The sequence below is a fragment of the Neoarius graeffei genome, chromosome 4 (genome assembly GCF_027579695.1).
Source record: "Neoarius graeffei isolate fNeoGra1 chromosome 4, fNeoGra1.pri, whole genome shotgun sequence".
In the NCBI taxonomy this organism is placed as follows: domain Eukaryota; kingdom Metazoa; phylum Chordata; class Actinopteri; order Siluriformes; family Ariidae; genus Neoarius; species Neoarius graeffei.
Window position 1 is genome coordinate 37,987,214 of NC_083572.1, and position 24,385 is coordinate 38,011,598.

The window sequence follows — 24,385 nt, forward strand, 5'->3', positions numbered from 1 at the left end:
AATGTAGAATGAATTAATGTATAAATGCACTCTCTGCAATTAATTAAATTTGTCCATACAGTGCAAGGTACAATATGACAATATGATTTATGTTCTGTGACAGATTTTCATTCATAGTTATTAGTTTATTTATAGTTATTAGTTAATTCATAGTTACTAGTTCATTTATAGTTGTTTTAGTTTATTTCCATGGAAGACTTCTTGATGTCGAATGAATGAATGAATGTCCACTGCAATACAGTGTATCATCTGAATAACAAATGGTAAATACGCATATTCTTTCTGTCAGTATTTTTATTTGGAATCTCATCCAAGATTCCAAACAGCAAATTTAGGCTCAGAGTTTTGTTTTCTTCTTCTTTAGTGAATTGGTAGTAAATCTGTAGCATAATTATATCAGCTGATTGGGGAACAAGAAACAATAGAAGATCTCATCTCATCTCATTATCTCTAGCCGCTTTATCCTTCTACAGGGTCGCAGGCAAGCTGGAGCCTATCCCAGCTGACTACAGGCGAAAGGCGGGGTACACCCTGGACAAGTCGCCAGGTCATCACAGGGCACAATAGAAGATGGAAAGCTCTAATATCTCATCTCATCATCTCTAGCCGCTTTATCCTTCTACAGGGTCGCAGGCAAGCTGGAGCCTATCCCAGCTGACTACGGGCAAAAGGCGGGGTACACCCTGGACAAGTCACCAGGTCATCACAGGGGTGGGTCATCACAGGGGTGACACATAGACACAGACAACCATTCACACCTACGGTCAATTTAGAGTCACCAGTTAACCTAACCTGCATGTCTTTGAACTGTGGGGGAAACCGGAGCACCCGGAGGAAACCCACGCGGAGAACATGCAAACTCCGCACAGAAAGGCCCTCACCGGCCACGGGGCTTGAACCCGGACCTTCTTGCTGTGAGGCAACAGCGCTAACCACTACACCACCGTGCCGCCCGCTCTAATATCTATAACCCCAATTCCAAAAAAGTTGGGATGCTGTGTAAACTGAAAATAAAAACAGAATGTGATAATTCACAAATCATAGAAACACTATATTTCATTGAAAATAATACAAAGACAACATATCAAATGTTGAAATAGAGACATTTTTATTGTTTTTTGGAAAATATATGCTCATTTTGAATTTGATGTCAGCAACATGTTTCAAAAAAGTTGGGACCTTCTGCGTTCTTTCAGGGAAGCCAGTAACTAGAGAGAGAGAGAGAGAGAGAGACACACACAAGCCAAGCAATGTAGCGCCGTGTATGTATGTCTGTATGCTTAAAGTGCAGAGAGCAATAGAGTCGCTGAAAAGTGAACTTTGAGCTAAAAATAATATATAGATTTAGGCACTGCCTAAAAGCGGAGCTCCCATCTGTTTCTGGGTTGTAGAATTTTCTTATATCCTAGCCCAGGGGTGGGCATACTTTTTGGCTCAGGGGCCACATTGACTTTTGAAATTTGCCAGGCGGGCCGGGCCAACACCAAATTCATACATATCGAACATAAACCGGAAAAGCTTTAGTGTTATTGTAAGGCCTTCACTGACAGAGACCCAAATGCAGATCAGATTGACATTTATTTTAGTTCTCAGTCAACAAAGGCAGAGCAGAAAAATGCTTGCAGTTCAATAGATTGGCACATTAAAAAATATATACACATAAACACCAGCACTACAGCAGCCACCCACGACAACCAAAATTACTAAGAGTTATACTTTTTATATTATCATGTCTGTAAACATGTGACTACCATCTTATTACAGCTCCAACATAGTTTTAAAAAGAGAAAGTGTTAATACTCCCATTCACTCAGCAACCGCTGAGCTGTATTCGTCCGTGCTTGCGCTGACTGGTTGTTAGCATAATTAGCATGCTTGGAGGAAAAGTGCCATTTGATGTTATATTCCTTTAAAACTGCAACGGTTTCTTTGCAAATAAGGCGTACAGCCTTTGATCGGACTTCAGCAAAAAAAAATTTAGTCGTCCATTCTTTATTGAACACCCTGCACTCACTGTCCACTTTTCTTTTTTTAGGACCACTCACTGTAAAGTTTTATCCTGTGTTCTCGAGATCATCAGTGGCACGGGCGCCAGAATGACTTCCATGGCACGCGCTGCACCACTCTGCAAATGTAATCTCGCGTGAATACGACTGACTGGAAAGACGGATCTCTAGAACACCTGTCTACGTGATAACACTGATGCTTATAGTTTATAGATCTGCTCAATTGTGTTTATATGATTGTCTTCCGCGGGCCGGATTAAAAACGCCAACGGGCCGGATGTGGCCCGCGGGCCGTAGTTTGCCCACCTCTGTCCTAGCCAGTCTCTTTTGTTTTATTTCTTTACTGGCTAGCACTGGCCACTAGGCGGTGTGTATGACTGGTAATTACTAACACTGGCCACTAGGCGGTGTGTATGACTGGTAATTACTAACACTGGCCACTAGGTGGTGTGTATGACTGGTAATTACTAACACTGGCCACTGGGCGGTGTGTATGAGTGGTAATTACTAACACTGACCACTAGGCGGTGTGTATGAGTGGTGGTACACGTACACGGACAAACCACAAAAAATCGACTCGATGGGTTTACCATTTTTTCTTAGGTATGGTGCTCCGCGGGAGCTCCACTAAAAATACACCTTGTGTTGTAAAGCCTGTCTCCCATTTCTTTATTCCCTAAACTGCAAGAGTGTTACACTAAAAAAGCAACAAAAAAAAACCATACAGTACAAAATATCAGCATAATCTAGACGTCTTTTAAGTGTACAGCATTGGAAATTCCCCTTACTGTGCTTAGGATAGGGTGACCAGATTTCCCTAGTCTGAAACCGGGACACTTTTGCGCGCAACCATGCTCGTGCACGCACACCTTTTTTTTTTTTTTTACGTAAACGTAACACTCAGAGAGGTGCTCTTATCATTTTGTTGAAGCTCACATTTATCAACATCTCACATGAAATAAAACAAACAGGCATGTTGTTGTCTAGTAGCATAGTGGTATACAGATCAGTTAAATTATGGTCAGACAACAGATTTTGTAATGGCTGAGAATAGGCCAGGCTATGTCCATAGGCCAAATTTAAACTGATTTATTTCACCTGTTTGTGAGAACACCAAGAAGAATGCATATGCACATGTAGGCTATATCTCTAAAATTGTATGCACTATAGCATGAACTTAAAAAGTAGATATGTGATCTCAACATAGCCTAGGTCAGAATCAACCTTACTAACCATTCCCCACAACTGAATGAATAAAGCAAGAAGATGTGTACAAAAGTGAACACTTTAATGGAAGGTGCAACAAGCTGTTCAACACAGCAATATGGCCAAACTGTCAGAATGGTATGTTAAACAGAAACAAAAAAGAGACAAGTGATTTGAGAATATACACTCAAACAAAACAGCAATAAAGGAGGAGAGGGGCGACAGCCCGAGGAAAGCCCCCACAGGAGCACACATCATTTGCAACATAGGCTACCCAACTCAGTACAAGAACAAAGCACAGGAACAAAGCTAAGGCGACTGTCAATCCACCCACCCTAAACAAAATGCATGAGCCTACGTATATTTACAAGAAGAGTTTTAATGTGATCCTGTATATCGGCGTTACCACCGTGGGCTACAGAGAAGGAACACTTACAGTGTGTGCAGTAGGCTTCGTGTGCATTGTTCTGCACCTCTCGGAGGAAGGGGTAGGCGCCCTGTAAATCTTTGGAAAAGGTACATTTTCTTTTTGGCATAATTGCTGCGGCATTACTGCTGCTAGCTGCTAGAGAAAGAACATTCGCGCCAGTTAATGTTTATTTTATTGTTGCATGGCAACACGTTCTGTTGTCTGGAATAATGTGGCTAAATAAACACCCATGCCACAGGGCCAGGGGGCAGTAACCAGGAAAGTTTGCGATTCCTGTCAATTCATCAAAATAGTAAATGCAGACATTTCTCCGCTAATGATTCCCACGCTCAGGGGTGCTGCTAGAAATCTTGGGCCCTATGAAAGATTACAATTTAGGGCCCCCCGGTAAAATTTTCAAGCTCAAGCAACTGAATTTCAAGTCTGTTTTTGGCTGGCACTTCTACTTTACTATGCATGTGATCAGCTACCTAGCAAGTTTAGGTGATACAATTATTTGGTATATGAACATTTTAAATGAAGAACTGTCAGAATTAGACTGAATAGAATGTTGCCTTAAAATGAAAATTCCATGATATATATGGAAGATATATATATATTTTTTTCTTTTATGAGCAACTATTATTAGGCCACTCAGTAGCCTATGGAGTTCATGCAATCCAAATGTTTGTGTTGAGAGAAATTGCATGCATCACTGTATCAGTATGGATTTATAACATTCTGTATGCATATTATGGATACTCCAGAGCCCTCCAGCACACATCAATAATCAGGATTACAAAATGTATTCCTTTGTTTCCTCCATTTATTGACTTATTGTATGTGATCAAATGTACGCCTTGACGAATAACTACACTAGTTTTTTGATACAATTACATAGTGGACTGCAAGAAATCCACTAAGTGTTTTTGGTTTCTTTTAGGCATCACACATTTATTAGAAAACACAGCAAATGTTCAAATATTCAAGTTAAATACTTAGCAACAGTATCAATAAATCTACACATGAACAATAGCAATGATATCTATGACCACAGCTAATGTGCAAAATATTAAAGTTAAATACTTAACAATATCAACAAATCCACACATGAACAATGGCAAAACACCTAGACTTAATTATACAATAAAGATACCTATGAAAAAAGGTGATTTCTTTTTCACACACAGTGTGATATCCGGACTTCATAATTTATCACACCTGCTCCTGCTTAGCAACTTCTAGAATGCACACCTCTGTTGCGCACATAGAAAAACTGACAGCTGCTCTAAGCTGCACTAATAGCGGCGCTGTGCATACACGGAGCGACACATTTCACGTGTCCCGCACCCAGAATCAGACTGTACCATTAGTAAAAAGGGTGGAGGGGTGAAATGACAATATCATAAATAATTCAAGAAAAATGTTATAGCAAATCATAACCATGTATAATTTGCATATTTTAACAGATGAAATGAAATATTTTATTTCAAAAACTTACACAAGGCAATACTATTAAAATAATATTAATATCCCTCACAGGCCCCCCTGTCAGTGCCAGGCCCTTAGAATCGTCCTAACTCCCCCCCAGCGGCGCCCCTGCCCACGCTGCTCAGTCGCAAACGTTGCGAGTGGCGAAAACCGGGACATATCCGTGTCCCGACAGACTTTTGTTGGGACTCGGGACACACAACCCCAAATTGGGACTGTCCCGGTAAAACCGGGACGTCTGGTCACCCTAGCTTAGGACCTCCTCAATACAATCACAGAAATCTATGCTAGTTAGATTGTAATCGTTTTGCTGCAGGCTACACACATTGTCATGATGAAACTGTGTGAAGTTATATCCAATGTTGTTATGTAAGCTAGTTGGACAGAAAACAGTACATTGTGCAATAGGCATAGGCAAGCAACAAATGCTAACAAATGTAAGTATTATACTAGCCTATTTCATTACATGCATAATATTATACTCATAAAAACATGACATAGCCACATACCTTTATCCTTTGCATATTTATATGATTCTCCTAATTGCATTAGTCCTGTACAAAGTTAGAGGTAATAGATGCCCCCACTTCCCTTACCTCGGGCTTTCGGTGGAGAGAGCTGAGGTCATCATACCTCCTCATCTTGTACTTCTGAGTAGGAGACCAGTAACCTGCCTGGCTCACAGAATAGAATCAGGGTGCCCACTCAGATAGGCTAATTGACCCACACAGTGACATGTTTTAATTGATGTGCTAATGAGCGACCTAAAGACGATTGCTCAAATATCACTATTCTGATTTTTTTTTGGGGGGGCTGCCCTGTGCTGCTCCTGCCAAGATGCCACCCTGGGCAGCTGCCTATTTCGCCCATACCTAAATCTGGCACTGCCAATGCTGAATTTAGTGAATGAATACTAAGTTTTGTGAATAAATCCTGGGTTCTGTGAATACCTTTAGGGCATGCTTCAGAATTAAATCAAGCATTGTGCTGCAGGCTACAGCCACTTATTTTTGTTTTCTTGAACACTGTTTTATGACTAGCCCTGTTGGTGTTTGTCCCGGTGTCAGTTCCCACGGTGGGTGGGCTGTTTGCTTGGTATTGGGCTTGGACAGGTAAGCATGAGCACACTCCTACATTACACACCATGTAGTAATCGAATTGTCTAGATATCCAAGAGAAGATGCAAGTGCTATACCATGTAATCAGGTTAATGAGGGAAGACTAGGGTAGCTAGCCATTTCTGTTTCACTTTTGTTTCAGAAAAAAGTAGAAATACTCAGAGAGTTTGCTCTAGTAACCTAATTAATATAAAATTGGATCATACTGACTGTACAGCCACTGCCAGCACCTTTGATCTAAAGATAGGACTCTTAAATACTAGCTCACGTACATCGAAAGCACTAACTGTTCATGAACTTATTATTAATCAGGAGTTTAATGTACTGTGTTTAACAGAAACATGGATTAAGCCAAATGAATATATAGCATTAAACAAAGCTAGTCCTCCTGGATACAGTTATATACACCAGTCTTGTCTAACTGGCAGAGGAGGAGGCGTCGCGGTTATCTATCATGATTATCTAGGTGTAACACAAAAACCTGGTTATAAATTCAATGCATTTGAAGTTCTTCATACTAATGTAATGTATGTAGCCTCAAAAAATAAATCTACCCAGTCAATTCCATTATTTACAGGCCCCCGGAGCCATATTCTGAGTTTCTTTCTCAATTTGCAGTTTTCATCTCAGACCTTGTTATTTCCTTAGAGAAAGCTTTAGTTGTCGGAGATTTTAATATTCACTTCAATAACCCAGAAGATCCTCTGAAAGCAGTGTTCGTGTCCATTTTAGATTCAGTAGGGGTTAATCAGAACGTCATAGGACCGACCCACAATAGTGGTCACACTCTCGATCCAATACTAACCTTCCCATTAAATATAGAAAATATAGTCATACTTCCACAGTCTGAAGTAACCTCAGATCATTATATCATCTTATTCAAAATATGTCTGAGCAATAATATATGCACCTCACCATGCTACTGTATTAAATGTACATTCACGTCATCTACTGCACAGAGTTTTTTCAGTAATCTCCCAGAGTTATCAACTTTGATAGGCTCACTGTCAGTCCCCACAGAACTTGATCAGGCAATTGAATGCTGAGGGTCAACGTTCCGCTATACTTTAGATAATGTAGCTCCACTTAAAAGAAAAATTATTAGAGAGAAAAAAATTAGCACCCTGGTATAACAGTTACACTTGCACTTTAAAACAGATCACTCAAAAATTACAACATAAATGGCGTCAAACAAAATTGGTAGTGTTCAAATTAGCATGGAAGGAGAGCTTCCTGAAGTATAGAAAAGCTGTTAGTGCTGCTAGATCAATGTATCTCTCCACTCTAATAGAGGAAAACAAAAATAATCCTAGATTCCTATTTAATACTGTAGCAAAATTAACTAGGAAAAATACCACTATGGACACATGCACACCTGCAATATGTAGTAGCAACGACTTCATGAATTTTTTCTATGACAAAATTAAAAATATCCAACAAAAATTCTAACTACTAATTTAAGGCCAGACAATTTAAGTAATCCTGTAGTTGAGCAATTCCTGCGTTATGGACGTGATACTTGAACTCAAAATGGCAACAAATGACCCAGTGCATGTTTTATTGTCTCCCAGTATTTAAACAGGTGTTGCATATTTTAAGGCTGTACCATACTGGAGAAGTGATAGAACAAGAACAATTCCCATAGTACATCTAGGGCATGCCAGAAAATGCCAATAAAAGATGTGTTATGGATGTGACAGAAAAAGTATCACTTTTCTTGGGTGACTGTACATTTTTATCAAACTCTGTGAAATTGTAAACCTAATGTCGAAATGGAGATATCCATTTGATAGAGGGGTCCAAGGTGAATATTAAAAAATCTTTGTTTAAAATATTTTGTATTTCATGCAGAGTTTCGGAAGGAAAAGTCAGCGTTATGGATGTGACGCGTCTGAAATAGACATGGCATATGTTTAGAAAATCAGCAATTTAACTACCATAACCCTTTGAAAAACTCTCTAAATATCAGCTAAAACTATCAAAGTTCTTAAATAATATTTAGGATGGCTATTGTTTTGCTGTTTTGTGGATTTTAGCATACATTTCTGTGGCTTGTGGCAATAATATAGAATTGTACATGATCAAAGTTGATTTTAGCTTGGGTTTTACATTATAAGAAAGAAAGACTGACATATTAAGGTGAAGGGAACAATTCTTGTGACAAATTGGTTCAACTTATTCACATCTGTAAAATACAGGCCTAGGTGATATCTCTGGGAGTGGTTTTGATGTATTACATGTTGCTTTATTTTTGCATGGTGAGGTTGACATTTACATGGAATTGCCCAGTTAATGATATAACTGTATCAGATCAGCAATTAGAATGTTTTACTCCCCTTAGAGAAATCGAACTAGTTTAATTTATCTCCACATCAAAATCTTCAACGTGTGTACTAGATCCCTTACCTACATGACTCTTCAAACAGATAATACCAGAAGCAATTGATCCACTTCTACAAATAATAAATTCTTCCCTTAGAATTGGCTATGTATCCAAATCCTTTAAACTAGCAGTTATCAAACCCCTGATTAAAAAACCTGACCTCAACCCCTGTCAGCTGTCCAATTATAAGCCAATATCAAACCTCCCCTTTATCGCCAAGATCCTAGAAAAAGCTGTGGCACAGCAGTCATGCTCATATCTACATAGGAATAACATCCATGAAATTTATCAGTCAGGATTTCAACCTCATCATAGCACAGAGACAGCACTGGTTAAAGTAGTAAATGACCCACTGTTGGCATCTGATCAGGGCTGTGTCTCCCTGCTTGTATTGCTTAACCTTAGTGCAGCCTTCGATACCATTGATCATTCCATTCTTTTGGATAGACTAGAAAATGTTGTGGGAGTTAAGGGAATGGCCCTCTCCTGGCTCAGGTCTCATTTAACTGATCGCTATCAGTTTGTTGATGTAAATAGTGATTTTTCTAGACATACTGAGGTAAAGTTTGGTGTTCCACAAGGTTCTGTCTTAGGCCCACTGCTTTTTTCTTTATATATGTTAACTCTGGGTTATATTATTTGTAAGCATGGTATTAGTTTCCACTGTTATACTGATGACACACAGTTGTATGTTTCTGCAAAGCCAGATGAGAGACACCAGCTTAACAGAATTGAGGAATGTGTAAAGAACATTAGACACTGGATGCTTATTAACTTCCTTCTGCTTAACTCTGACAAGAAAGAAGTACTTGTGCTCGGACCACATGCAGCTAGAAGTAAGTTTTCTGATTACACAGTAACTCTGGATGGCCTTTCTGTTTCTTCACGTGCAGCAGTAAAAGACCTCGGTGTGATTATTGACTACAGTCTTTTGTTTGAAACTCATATCAAGAACATTACCCAGATAGCTTTCTTTCATCTCAGAAATATTGCTAAGATAAGAAATGTAATGTCACTACATAATGCAAAACAAAACAAACAAACAAACAAACAAAAAACTAGTTCATGCTTTTGTTACCTCTAGGTTGGATTATTGTAATGCCTTACTGTCTGGATGTTCCAATAGGTGTATAAACAAGCTCCAGTTAGTTCAAAATGCTGCAGCAAGAGTCCTTACTAGAACTAGAAGATATGACCACATCACCCCATCTTATCCACACTGCATTGGCTCCCAATCAAATTTCGTATTGATTATAAAATACTACTATTGACCTTTAAAGCACTGAATGGTCTTGCACCACAGTACCTTAGTGAACTTCTGGTCCTTTATGACCTGCCACACCTACTTAGATCAAAAGATGCAGGCTATCTGCTGGTACCTCATATAGTGAAGGCTACATCAGGGGGCAGAACCTTTTCTTACAAAGCCCCACAGTTATGGAACAGCTCTCCAAGTAGTGTTTGGGACTCAGACACCATCTCAGCGTTGAAGTGTAGGCTGAAAACGTATCTGTTTAGTTAAGCCTTTTGTTAATAGTCTTTATTAGGTAAAGGAGTAGATCTGGAGGGTCTTCAAGCATAGAGTGTTTTGGTAAACTGGGATGTATGGATGCTGTCACCCGCCCACCCTACCTCTCACTCACTCTGGTTTGTTGACGGTGTAGTGGTTGGCTGCTTTATGTCCCAGGACGCCCTCATGTCTGTGTTACCTTCAGGCTCTCCCCTTTTAGTTATGCTGTCATAGTCAGTCTTGCCGGAGTCCCTGCTTGCACTCAGTGCAAAATGTATTCTGTTCTTACTCAGTAGGTGACATTTGGCATACTAACAACCTGTGTCACCCCCCTCCCCGTCTCTTCCCTCTGTTTGTCCCAGGATGCCCTCATATCTGTGTTACCTTCAGGCTCTCCCCTTTTAGTTATGCTGTCATAGTCAGTCTTACCGGAGTCCCTGCTTGAACTCAGTGCAAAATGTATTCTGTTCTTACTCAGTAGGTGACATTTGGCATACTAACAACCTGTGTCACCCCCCTTCCCGTCTCTTCCCTCTGGCTGGAGTCTCATCTCACCGGTCCTGTGGAGGATGGCCCCATATGAACAGTTGAAAGTCGCACTTGGAAGATGGCTCTGGACACTTACAGTAATACATTTACATCTGAGAACTACAGTTGACTTGCTAATTTTAGGATTGCAGGTGTCATGAACAGTTTGGCACTCAAGTTCCCATCAATGAACAGTTTATAACTTCAACAAACCGGACTTCATGTTAAAACTATAATTATTTTCCTGGTTTCACATTTATACTTTGTGACTATATAGGATACAATTATAAAACCGAGTTATTTATAATCACGCTATCTGTTATCACCCAAATGAGGATGGGTTCCCTTTTGAGTCTGGTTCCTTTTGAGGTTTCTTCCTCATGTCATCTGAGGGAGTTTTTCCTTGCATCCTTCACCACAGGCTTGCTCATTGGGGATAAATTAGGGATAAAATTAGCTCATGTTTAAAGCCTTTAATTTTCTGTAAAGCTGCTTTGCGACAATGTCTATTGTTAAACGCGTTTTACAAATGAACTTGACTTGTTTCCAGATCAGTGTGTGTCAAAACTGAGAATAGGGAAGACTGTTTTCTTTCTTTCTTTCTTTCTTTCTTTCTTTCTTTCAGCATTGCCAGAGTCCAACCTCTGTTCGATACCCAAACTCCATAGCGCCTGCATGCTGTATATACAGTCAAGCCAGAAAGTCTGCACATCCCTTTCACCTTTTCCATGTTTTATTATGTTACAGACTTATTCTACAATAGATTGAGTGAGTTCATTTTTTTGTCACAAAATTCTACACAAAATAGCCCATAATGACAAAGTGAAAGCAGGTTTCTAGACATTTTTGCTAATTTATTAAAAAGCAAAATGTAAAATATCATATGTACGCAAATGTGCATACCCTTTAATATGACACGCAAAAGTGAGCTGAGGTGCATTTTGTTTCCACTGATACTGCTTGAGATGTTTCTACAACTTAATTGGAGTCCACCTGTGGTAAATTCAGTTGATTGGACATGATTGGGGATTGCCAACACCTGCCTATATAAGGTCCTACAGTTGACAGTACATGTAAGAGCAAACTCCAAGCCATGGGGTCAAAAGAATTATCTGCAGACCTCAGAAACAGGATGTGTCAAGGCATAGATGTGTAGAAGGGTACAAAAAAATTGCTGCAGCTTTACAGGTTCCAAAGAGCACAGTGGCCACCATCATTCATAAATGGAAGAAGGCTGGAACCACCAAGAATCTTCCTAGACCTGGCCACCCGGCCAAACCGAGTGATCGGGAAAGATGGGCCTTGGCCAGGGAGGTGAGCAGGAACCTGCGGGTCACTCTGACAGAGCTCCAGCATATCCTTGTGGAGATGGGAGAACCTTTCAGAAGATCAACCATCCAGGCAGCACTCCACAAATCAGGCCTTTATAGTAGAGTGGCCAGACGGAAGACACTCCTTAGTAAAAGGCACATGACAGCCCGCTTGGAGTTTGCCAAAAGGCACCTAGAGGACTCTCAAACCATGAGAAACAAGATTCTCTGGTCTGATAAAACCAAAATTGAACTTTTTGGCCTGAATACCAAGCGTCACGTCTGGAGGAAACTAGGCACCACTCATCACCTGGCTAATGCCATCCCTATAGTGAAGCGTGGCGGTGGCAGCATCATGATGTGGGGATGTTTTTCAGCAGTGGGAACAGGGCGACTAGTCCTGATAGAGGGAAAGATGAATGCAGCTAAGTACACTCAGATCCTTAAAGAAAACCTGCTCCAGAGCGCTCTGGACCTCAGACTGGGGCGAAGGTTTACCTTCCAACATGACAACAACCCGAAGCGCACAGCCAAGAGAACAAAGGAGTAGCTTTGGAGAAAGTCTGTGAATGTCCTTGAGTGGCCCAGCCAGAGCCCAGACCTGAATCCAATTGAACATCTGTGGAAGGAGCTGAAAGTAGCTGTGTACCGATGCTCCCCATCCAACCTGATGGAGCTTGCAAGGATATGCCAAGAGGAATGGGCAAAAATGTCCAGAAACAAGTGTGCCAAGCTTGTAGCTTCTTTTCCAAGATGCCTTGAAGCTGTAATTGCTGCCAAAGGTGCATCAACCAAGTATTAGGCTAAGGGTGTGTACAGATATGTAACCCCTAAATAACCTATTTTTGTCAGTTAAATAAAATTGCATATTTTCTAAAAACCTGTTTTCACTTTGTAATTATTGGCGATTGTGCGTAGATGTTTGAGGCAAAAAATGAACTCAATCTATTGTAGAATAAGTCTGTAATGTAATAAAACGTGGAGAAGGTGAAAGGGGTGTGCAGACTTTCCGGCTTGACTGTATGTGTACCTATGTTTATACCCTTGTATGCCTTTTCACTTCTAGAAAACACCAAGTAAACTTTGTTGCATGAATGAATTGTTGTGGCATTTCATTTTTTTGGGTTGGTTACAATTCAAGCCATTTTGTGTCACACTGGTAATAGCCAACTGCTACTGATCCTGAGACACCCCATGGGCTTAGCTTGGTGTTGTAATAAGACACCAGAACAACAAAAGAGAGCTGTTGCTATGACAGAGTATGTTCCAATGGAGGTATTGCAATGCAAGGTCATTAATAGTGCAAGAATAATAATTACTGTAAATAATATAAAATACATAGTGGTTAGTGCTGTTGCCTCACAGCAAGAAGGTCTGGGTTCGAGCCCCGTGGCCGGCGAGGGCATTTCTGTGCGGAGTTTGCATGTTCTCCCCGTGTCCGCGTGGGTTTCCTCCGGGTGCTCCGGTTTCCCCCACAGTCCAAAGACATGCAGGTTAGGTTAACTGGTGACTCTAAATTGACCGTAGGTGTGAATGTGAGTGTGAATGGTTGTCTGTGTGTATGTGTCAGCCCTGTGATGACCTGGCGACTTGTCCAGGGTGTACCCCGCCTTTCGCCCGTAGTCAGCTGGGATAGGCTCCAGCTTGCCTGCGACCCTGTAGAACAGGATAAAGCGGCTAGAGATAATGAGATGAGATGAGAATATAAAATACAAAATAAAATTTGCAATAATTATATAAACAAATGCAAAATACCAAAATATGCATAAAGGCTAGCCTAGCTGCATATAGTACAAGTGTTGTTTCACCCATCTCGGCTATATTGCTCCAAGAAGGTTCATGGATTCATGTTAGATTTGCTAAAGTTGTTGCTTATGATGGTTATGATGATATCCATATACCCAGAGTGACTCTCTGGTATAGGTCCACCATCTGGCAACAAAAAGGATGGCTTTTTTCACCCATTTTGGCTATATTACTCCTAGATGGTATCGGTTGTGAAGGTTATGATGATATCGACATACCCAGAGTGAATCTGTGGTATAGCACCACCATCTGACAACAGATAGTGACTTTTTCACAAATCTCAGCTTCGTAAAAAGCTTAGCTTTATCATGTTGTGTTAATCTGGTGACATCGCCGGAGGTGTGACTGGACCAAGGTGCGAGGGCACATTGTTGCTGTTTGCAGCTATATTTATTCCTATTTTTCTCCACAAAAATGAATTGTGCAGCCTAAACTGTTAAGTGACATGAAACTTGAGAGATAACTCATAAATTAAATGACCAAGTCACACATACAGTAGTAATGGTGCTATAGCACAAGTGTTTGCTTTTTGGTCTATATCTCATGAACCATCAGCCCTGCAAACAAAATTCTTTTTCCTATTATTCTTTGGGTTATCCTAAACAAAAAGCCTCAAAAACCATTTAGCTCTGCCCACTTACATTTTTTGCTAATTTGCATAATCTGCAACACCTACTTTTGTGAATTAGTCCTAGTATTTGTGGCCTTCCTTTACAAGTCTGATGTCAAAATACAGATTCTCAGAACTCAGTAACACAAGTCATGTATGGGCCATTCTCCTCAGAACGTGCAATCTCTTTTACTGAAGCTTCAGTTCAGTTAGTAGAAATATTTTGCCCTAGTGTACATGTCTCATTATTCACAGGACATGTGAACATCTAAACATGTCATTAGCAGTGCTCAATAATTTATGTATGTCTACCCACAGATGTTTCAAAAGTGACCGTAGGTGACTTTGGGTCATTCCTGTTACTGGACATGAGCAGGATACAACATAGCAAAAAGTACACCAATATTCTAAAACAGATATCATAAATTTGTTTTTGGTTCCCTTCAACAGATTTAAAGACAAAACTCAAGTGATTTTAACACTATACTGCAAATTGCTGAGTTAACTACGCCCCAATACCAGTTTTGCACAAAAATGAAAGTGAAGTATTAGCCCTGTATGGTTGGACTATGGCCAATCTGAAAAAAACGTTACAGGATAAAAGGCCTTAGCCTGATGGCTGATTCTGTTCAGGTGATGATAGTTGACAATTACGACAGACTCGGTGAGAGGGTTAAAACCAAGCGGTAACAGGGATGACAACTTGGCAACAGGAATGACTGTTAGTAACAGGAATGACATAATTACATTATTTAGCAATGCTTCTCAGTGAATGACAGACAAGTCACAATTTGGGAAAATACTTACAAATCTAAAATAACATTTTTATTACTAGCCAGACCACATGGATCATGACAGGCAGACCTAGGCCCAACTTGGCTTTAAAAAAACACATGAAAATAACATTTTATTTTATTTTATTTTTGGCCTTTACCTCTCTAGCATGTCTGGTGGCAAGTCCAAGAAACATTAACTCATAAAAAGTATGGCATTACAGATGATACAATCGATAAACACCCATTTATGTCATTCCTGTTACCTTAGTGTCATTCCTGTTACCCAGAGCAGGGTAACAGGAATGACAGTAACAGGAATGACAATTTTGCACATATCCCCTGCTACACTGCACTACAAGACATTCTCCACATTCTGAGGAGAATGACCCGTATAGGACAAGATTCTGAAGTGAGTTGCAAAGTTTGTATGGTCATACATGGGGTGGCACTAGGATCAGATAGTTGTTTCTTAGAAATCATAAGACTGATTGAACTGAAATTTGATACAGTGCATCTATGTGCTCATCTGTAATTAGATTTTTGATAACGATCTAATTATTTAAAAAAAAATGGCTGGCACTGGCCAATCAGGTTTAAGCAGACATTAGACAGGGTTCCCTTCGAGCCATAAAGACACTTGAATAGTAGATTCAATTACTGACCCACTGATTACTAATATTGATTGATTCATAATGATTTTCCTCGTTATATAGTTCATCCACCAAAATTATTCAATTTTTAGTATCTGGTTTTGAATAGATAACCTTCTTTTGTCATCCATCCATCCATTATCTGTAGCCACTTATCCTGTCCGACAGGGTTGCAGGCAAGCTGGAGCCTATCCCAGCTGACTACGGGCGAGAGGCAGGGTACACCCTGGACAAGTCACCAGGTCATCACAGGGCTGACACATAGACACAGACAACCATTCACACCTACGGTCAATTTAGAGCCACCAATTAGCCTAATCTGCATGCCTTTGGACTGTGGAGGAAACCAGAGCACCCGGAGGAAACCCACGCAGAAAGGCCCTCCTCGGCCGCTGGGCTTGAACACAGGACCTTCTTGCTGTGAGGCGACAGTGCTAACCACCATGCCGCCCCTTCTTTTGTCATGGCTATTTTTTTTCTTTTTGTCATCCAGTGCTAATTTTGTACGATTTCTGTGTTTGACTTAATTTTTATTTTTATTTATCTTTATCTTATTCAACACATACATTAATTCATATCAGCAAAATTTTTTTCTATTGTTTATTATCATTATAGTGTACTGTAGTATAATTTTTTATAGTGTAATCTTTGTATTACCATGTTTTAGTATGTAGGCGTTAGGTGGCAATTGGGACACAAGTCCTGTTCCTTTCCCCTGCCACATTTTGTTTGCACATAATTAGTTATCTTCATATTATTATTATTATTATTATTAAACCTATGAAGGCTCAACTGCAGCTATAAAATATGACATAGGAATAACCAGACAGATAAAAATCTTGAAAGGCATCAAACAAGGGGATGTTCTAGCACCACTACTCTTCTGTGTCGTAATTGCAGCACATCTCACACAAGAAGAGGTTAACACCTGTTATGCCATTGGTGGCCACAAGACCTCAAACCTTGGATATGCTGATGACTTAGCAATAACTAACTCAGACAGAACCCAACTACCGAAATTTCTAGATGCTTTCGTCAAATACTCTAAAGAAGTTGGACTGAAAATTAACATCTCCAAAACTGAATGTATGACGACTGATAAAACTCAACCACAACTTACCATCACAATAAAGGACCAAAGAATAAAGCAAGTTCAGAACTTTGTATACCTCGGCCACAACCTCTCAAGCAACAACAACCATCTGGTAGCTGTGAAACATAGAATATCAAAAGGATGAGCTGCATTCTCAAACAAACAAACAAACCTTGAAATCAACACACATCAGTGAGAGTTAAAACTAAGACTTTTAACACCTATTTACTACCTGTGGTATTATATGGCATGGACAGTACTGTCTGGACAAATTCTTCCAAAATTATGCTATGCATCTTATGACAGGCTTCAAACTAACAGACCACAAGAGCATTAATGACCTCAGAAAACTAACAAATATTGTACCAATGGAAATTCACATTCGATGCAAAACATAAAGGAACGACAAAGGATACTCAAAAGTGTGTGTAGAAGGAATGGTAGCAGGGATGAGAAGCCGTGGTCAACCCTGACACAGATGGTGTGACAACATCCCCACCTGAACTGGTATAAACAGCTGGAACTCAATAAATTCCCTGTGTAGAGGCAGAACTGCTTGGAAAGATAAGACTATTAACTCCGAAGGAAATTCTTCTTGTGCCAGAAATTGTTAATGCCAGGAAAGCATTATCATGTACTGATGTTTAGTTGGCTGCCATGCATAAATAGCAAAATATTATTATTTTCTCTTTTTTGTATTCTGTGTATATGTGGCAAACTCAATAAACTAAACCACAATTATCTGATGCAGTTGTACTCAAACCGGCCACTGGGAGGCACTGTTTATGTTTCTGGACACAAAAGTACAAAGTCCTTTTTTTTAATAGCTTTATTTCTTTGCCCAAACTGTCAAACACCTTTGGATAATTTAGCTTTGCTAACTAGGTCATTTTCTTGGTAATGTCACTGTGGTGCCCCATTTTCTTCACATCTGTTTTGGAAATTCTTTTGCACCCCTCTCCTGATCAATAAACTTTGACAATGAGATCCAGCACAAGCTTTGTAAGCTCTTGAATCAAGATGTTGTCAATAAAATCCTACATAATGACCTGGTCTTTATTTGGAGTTAATCAGAATCACTTTATTGATGACAGGTGTATGATAATTACTTTAACAAGTTTTGATGTGATAGGTTAATTCTGAGCACAGTCACATGCACCATTATAAAATATGCATACTTGTGCAACAAAGTGCTTGTTTTTCTTTTCTCCCTAAAATGTTTGTTTGATCTTCATTGGAATTTTGTTGCAAAGGTGGAAATGATCCAACATGATTTTTGTTTCCTTTTTTACACAACAAAAACCTGCAATTTTAACTAGGGTATGTAGACTTTTATAGGCATAGGGAGAACATGCAAACTCCACACAGAAAGGCCCTCACCAGCTCCTGGGCTCAAACCCAGGACCTTCTTACTGGGCGGCAACAGTGCTAACCACTACACCTGCCTAGGTCCTGTGAATATGTGGTAGAAATCACAACCCACAATTATGAAAGTTAATATGTGTTTAATTATACCGTATTTATAATTATAATCTATTGCCTATTCTACCTTAAAGATATTAAGCCTGTTTGACTTGTCACCAGTATTGTATGGGTTTAATCCAAACCTCAATAACCTAAAAAATATTGGGCCTAGAAGTAATATGCACTATGGCCTTTATTCTATAGCATTATTCTTTGCTCCAATAGCCTGAATATTGTTGTACACATTTAAATGAAATGATCCTAATATTTGAACAGATTGATCATATTTATAAAATAAATCTAAACAAAAATATGATAGGGAGGTCCATGAAATTTATTTTACAGTTTAAAGTGGTTCCAGGCTGCAAAACCTTTGAGAACCTCTAGCTAAAATAACTTTCTGGTCACAGTCAGATTAGATGACAACCATTTTTAATGACAGCACCAAATCTTCTACGCATGGAATGAACAAGTTGGCGACATTTTGCAACATCAATCTTTTTCCATTCTTCAACAATGACCTCTTTTAGTGACTGGATGCTGGATGGAGAGTGATGCTCAACTTGTCTCTTCAGAATTCCCCATAGGTGTTCGATTGGGTTCAGATCAGGAGACATACTTGGCCACTGAATCACTTTCACCCTGTTCTTCTTCAGAAATCCAACAGTGGCCTTAGATGTGTGTTTAGGATCATTGTCATGTTGGAAAAGTGTAAGACGACCAAGGGCACAGAGTGATGGTAGCATCTTCTCTTTCAGTATGGAGCAATACGTCTGTGAATTCATGATGCCATCAATGAAATGCAGCTCCCCGACACCAGCAGCACTCATGCAGCCCCACATAAGGACACTGCCACCACCATGTTTCACTGTAGGCACCAGGCATTTTTCTTTGTATTCCTCACCTTTGTGACGCCATACAGTTTTGAAGCCATCAGTTCCAAAAACATTCATCTTGGTCTCATCACTCCAGAGTATAGAGTCCCAGTCGTCTTCATCTTTGTCAGCATGGGCCCTGGCAAACTCTAGGTGGGCTTTTTAGTGCCTGGGCTTTAGGAGAGGCTTCTTTTGTGGATGGCATCCATGCATGCCATTCCTCTGCAGTGTACACCGTATTGTGTCACAGGAAATAGTCACCCCAGTTTGGCTTTCTACTTCTGTATATAACTGCAGTGAACTTGCATGCCAATTTTCTTCAACCCTTCTCATCAGAAGACGCTCCTGTCGAAGTGTTAACTTCCGTGGACGATCTGGACGTCTCTGTGAGATGGTTGCAGTTCCATCTTTCTTAAATTTTTGTACCACTTTTGCTACAGTATTCTGACTGATAAGTAAAGCTTTGCTGATCTTCTTGTAGCCTTCACCTTTGTGGTGTAAATAAATTATTTTCTTTGGGGAATTCTGAAGAGACAAGTTGAGCATCCCTCTCCATCCAGCCACTAAAAGAGGTCATTGTTGAAGAATGGAAAAAGATTGATGTTGCAAAATGTTGCCAACTTGTTCATTCCATGCTTAGAAGACTTGGTGCTGTCATTAAAAATCATGGAGGCCATACAAAGTACTAGATGTACTCATTTTTGCACCACCCTAATTTGAGTAAAACTGAAAAACGTGTAATCCAAGTTTATATTATTAACCTTACTTTCACGTTATAAGTTAAACAGATGTTCTGTTAAACTCTGTCTTCAACATTTTGGAAATTGTGTTCATTGAGATATTAAAATGTTACTTTTCAAAGGGGGTGCACTCATTTATGCTGAGCACTGTAAATCTGTTATTGTGCATAATAAAATGGGCATATTGGGTAAAGTGGGTTTCGCTATTAACTGTGATCTGTTAACAAAGAGCTTGAGAAAAACCCATTTTTCTGTTCCATAAACCAAGATAAGAGTGATTCCAGATCACACTACTTAGACATCCATAATACATGGAATAGCAATGAATGCAATGGCATGTAAGATACTACATAGGGGGAGGGGTTTTTCTTTTTATTAAACTTGAGGTGCAGCTGTTTAGTGCAAATGTATTGTGTCACAGTTTCATGTGTTTTTCAAGGGAACATGCATGGAATTCAAGGCAAGATGTCTTAAAGGTCATTAACAATTTTGATGACCAAACTGCTTGTATTACATCTAGAGTCCATTACTGTAAGGTAGAAAAAAAATCTCAATTATTTTCACTGAAATAAGATATTTGTTATCAGGATTTAAACCTGTGGAAACAATACAGTTTTCTTCATCAGTGTGCACTGCTCCTTATTTATGATGGGGCAAATCCAGTGCAATCAGTCCAAACTGTGGTATATTCAGTTTGAACTTAATCTGTACAAAGTGCGGCATTAACAATTAATTTTATTTTAAATTTTCCCCTAGTACGTATATTACAATGGTCATTTCACATACACAAACATTTATTTTAGAAACAAAATTCATTCAAAAATGTCCAGTAACCCTTAGTGGACATCTACCCCTAGGTTTGCAGCAGGCAAACACCCATGTCCCACTACTGAAACACTTTGTAACCCCTGCTTAAGGACATATGAGTCACAAGCTTAAAAGGGTAGAAATGATAAGATTGAAGTCTGAACACTATTCAATTTAAAGCCTGAAAACTACCCAAATGTAAATAAATTTGCTGTTAAAAATACTGCAAAAAATGATCAATCATCAAAGCCTCACAATAAGTTTCCATTCCAGATTTATATTTGGGATGAAATGGTCCTTTTTTCCCTGTTTCTTCATTTTAAATCACTGGAAAGTGCTTCTCTTTTTCATTTAAAAATGATAAACACAAATAAGACAAAAAGAAAATCATTGGTCACAAAAGAGGGATTATACATCAATAACAGCACGATTCTGACTCACTGCTGATATGAACAATACAAAATAGACTCTAGAGCATGCAAAGGTGCGATTGATTAGACCCAAATCCCAAAAGATATTTATCCTCCTTCCCTATGACTGACTTTTGTTACATTCCACTTCATGTCATTTGTCTCAGTCTTGATTGTCTGAAGCATGTAAAGCTCTCGAGGGGTTGGCTCTTAGCAAGCAGCACATAGACATCATATGACAGTTTACCATGTGCAAACAACAAAAAAGTTTAGAAGCATATCCTCTAGGCTCAGCGACTGTGGCATGTTAAGCTATATTGCCGTCATTCTTGACAGTATTCACAGTATTGTTTTTCTTCCGTTATATTTTGGTGAGACTGTAGGTCTGTAGCCCTCCATTACTCTATCAGGAGGTAGTTACAGTGGAGGACCCAAACTCTGGATCTGTGAGGTTGGTGGAGCTCCCAGAGTTCCTGATTGAGTACCCAATGTTGGGGAGGTGCTCTGCACCTGAGCCTGGAACTGAACTAGCTGCTCAGGACTGGCCAAGTTCTTTAGCAGGTTGTTTTCTTGCTCCAGCTGGGAATTTCTCTCAATCAGCTCTTTTATTTGTTCTTTCAGTACCTCCACTTCTTCACGTACTGCATACATCAGGTGGCTTTTCACCAAGTCCTGAAAGATGGAGAGATGAGGTTTGGTGAGAATGAGAAATTTGTTCAACACAGAGAACAGCATTAGCACTTTCACTGTATACAGTTGAGTGCAAAATTTTGCATACCTGTACATGACACCAGAACAAAAAGAAACCAAGAAAGTTGATCAAAAACAAAGATAATTCTATAAATTCAACAAATATTATACACTACCTTACTTGTATCACCCCATTTGAATTCCCGGGACAATTGACAAAAGATCATATTGGTGCCCATAATCTCTAACTGAACTCTACAAACAGTCAGGGGAAGCGCCTAGACAAAATTATGTGCAGTCATTCCTTTTCTAAGCTTGATCTCCTTGCCTTAATTACAACACTAATCTTATTAAATACGGATGCCACTAGTGGAACAGTGTTCCATTATTTTTGTTGGACATGTTACACAGACATTCGATCCCATATACCTTATTCTGGAATGTCAGTGTTGTATTTGACTTGGAGATGACACATAATGAAACTGCAGATTGAACAACTGGCAATCCAATTTTATGCAAACAATTATGCAGGTAAGCAAACCACAGGCATTCCATAACACTGCTTTGATGATTATATAACCATTTTCTCCAAGAATCTTATAATTTAACTCAAAGTCCATATTGTGAAGGATAATTTTTGCTGACCTTAAAACAACAGGGATAAATGGCACACAAAGACCTAAATAACACAATAGATTATATATAATATACATACTAGTTAATCATGTGCATATACAGTGTACACAAAATTGGAAATTGTGGCAGTAAATTCTCTTGAATTAAAATTATTTAAAATGAAGTGACAGTAAACAAAACCAAACCAAACACAAATTTGCTGTAGTTCAGGCTCCATTTATCCCCACCTATACATTTAGCATCACTAATCCTGTTGAACAGGTGTCAGGTCAAACAAATCTCAAAATATGGCTAAAATTAAAATCATTGAAGGACAAGAAATAGGTTAAATGAGTACCCTATTCAAACAAAGAAATAATAGAACTGATTCTAAGAAATGTTACAACACAATGGATCTACAAACCATTTTCAGAAAAGTTGGAATATTTTCCATAATTCAATAAAAACAAAAATCTGTGATTTGTTAATTCATATGAACATGTATTTAACTGACAAAAGTACAAAGAAAATATTTTCAATAGTTTTACTGAGCAACTTACAGTAATTGTATTTTACAAATATAAATGAAGTTAGAATTTGATGCTTGCAGCACACTCTGGGGGTGGGGTGGGGGAGACACGGACGGACAGACAAAGGCAAAATAAGGCTGAAAAGTTTATAGGAAAGGTTTATGGTATGGTAAGGAACACCATTTTGGAAGATTCCAGAATAAGCAGGTGAACTGGTTACAGGTGAGGGTATCATGATTGGGTATAAAAGGAGCATGCACCAAAGGCTCAGTCTTTGCAATGGGTCATAGCTCACTTTTTTGTCCCAAAATTCGTGAGAGAATTGAGAGTCAATTCAAAAAGAACATCTCAATGCAAGATTGCAGAGAATTTAGGTCTTTCAAAATGTATAGTACATATCATGAAAAGATTCAGGGAATTCAGAGCCACAGTGCGTAAATAGTAAGGTCAGAAACCACTGTTGAATGTGCGTGACCTTTGAACCCTCAGGCGGCACTGCCTGAGAAACCGTTATGCTAAAATGTGACAAATATAGCCACATAGGCTCATGAGTACTTCAGAAAACCGTTTTCACTTAACATAGTCCAAACTGTATTATGCAAGGAAGAAACCATTCATCAATTTTATGCAGAAACGCCACCAATTTCTTTGGGCCTCAACTCTCATCAGATGGACTGAAAGACAATGGAAACATGTGCTGTGGTCAGACAAGTCCACATTTCAGCTTGATTTTGGAAAAAAACGACGTAGAGTTCTCTGTGCCAAAGATGAACACGACTATCCAGTTTGTGATCAGAGAAAGGTGCAAAAGCCAGCATCTGTGATGATATTGGGGGGGGCATCACTGCCCATGGCATAGGTGAGTTACATATGTGTGAAGGTACTATTGACATGGAGGCATGTATTGGGATTTTAGGGAGACATATGTTGTCAAGATGTTTATTTCAGCAAGACAATACCAGGCCTCATTCTGCACGGGCTACAACAGCGTGGCTTCATAGACAGAGTACATGTACTTGACTGGCCTGCTACCAGCCCAGATCTGTCTCCTACTGAGAATGTATGGCACATCATGAAGAAAAGAATCGGACAACAGCGACCACAGACTGTTGAGCAGCTGAAGTCTTGTATCAAATAAGCAATGGACAAAATTCCAATTGCAAAACTGCAACATTATCCTCAGGTCCCATACAATTAAAAACATTTTTTAAAAGGAAAGGTGATTTAATACAAATGGTAATAATGCCCCTGTCCCAACTTTGAGTGTGTTGAAGGTATCAAATTCTAGCTTCGTTTATATTTACAAAAGACAAAATCAAGTTGATCAGTAAAACTACTGAAAATATTTTCTTTGTACT

The 24,385-nt window shown here is 39.3% G+C and overlaps 1 protein-coding gene across 1 annotated transcript in view; it reads right to left on the reverse strand.

Moving 5' to 3' along the window:
- Nucleotides 1–20,751: 20,751 nt before the first annotated feature.
- LOC132885012 (TSC22 domain family protein 1-like) overlaps nt 20,752–24,385 on the reverse strand; it is a 44,351-nt gene continuing 40,717 nt past the window's right edge. The window contains exon 3 of the mRNA XM_060919219.1: nt 20,752–21,864. Coding sequence (XP_060775202.1) covers nt 21,610–21,864 — 255 coding nt within the window. The 3' untranslated portion in view covers nt 20,752–21,609. The remainder of the gene's footprint in view (nt 21,865–24,385) is intronic.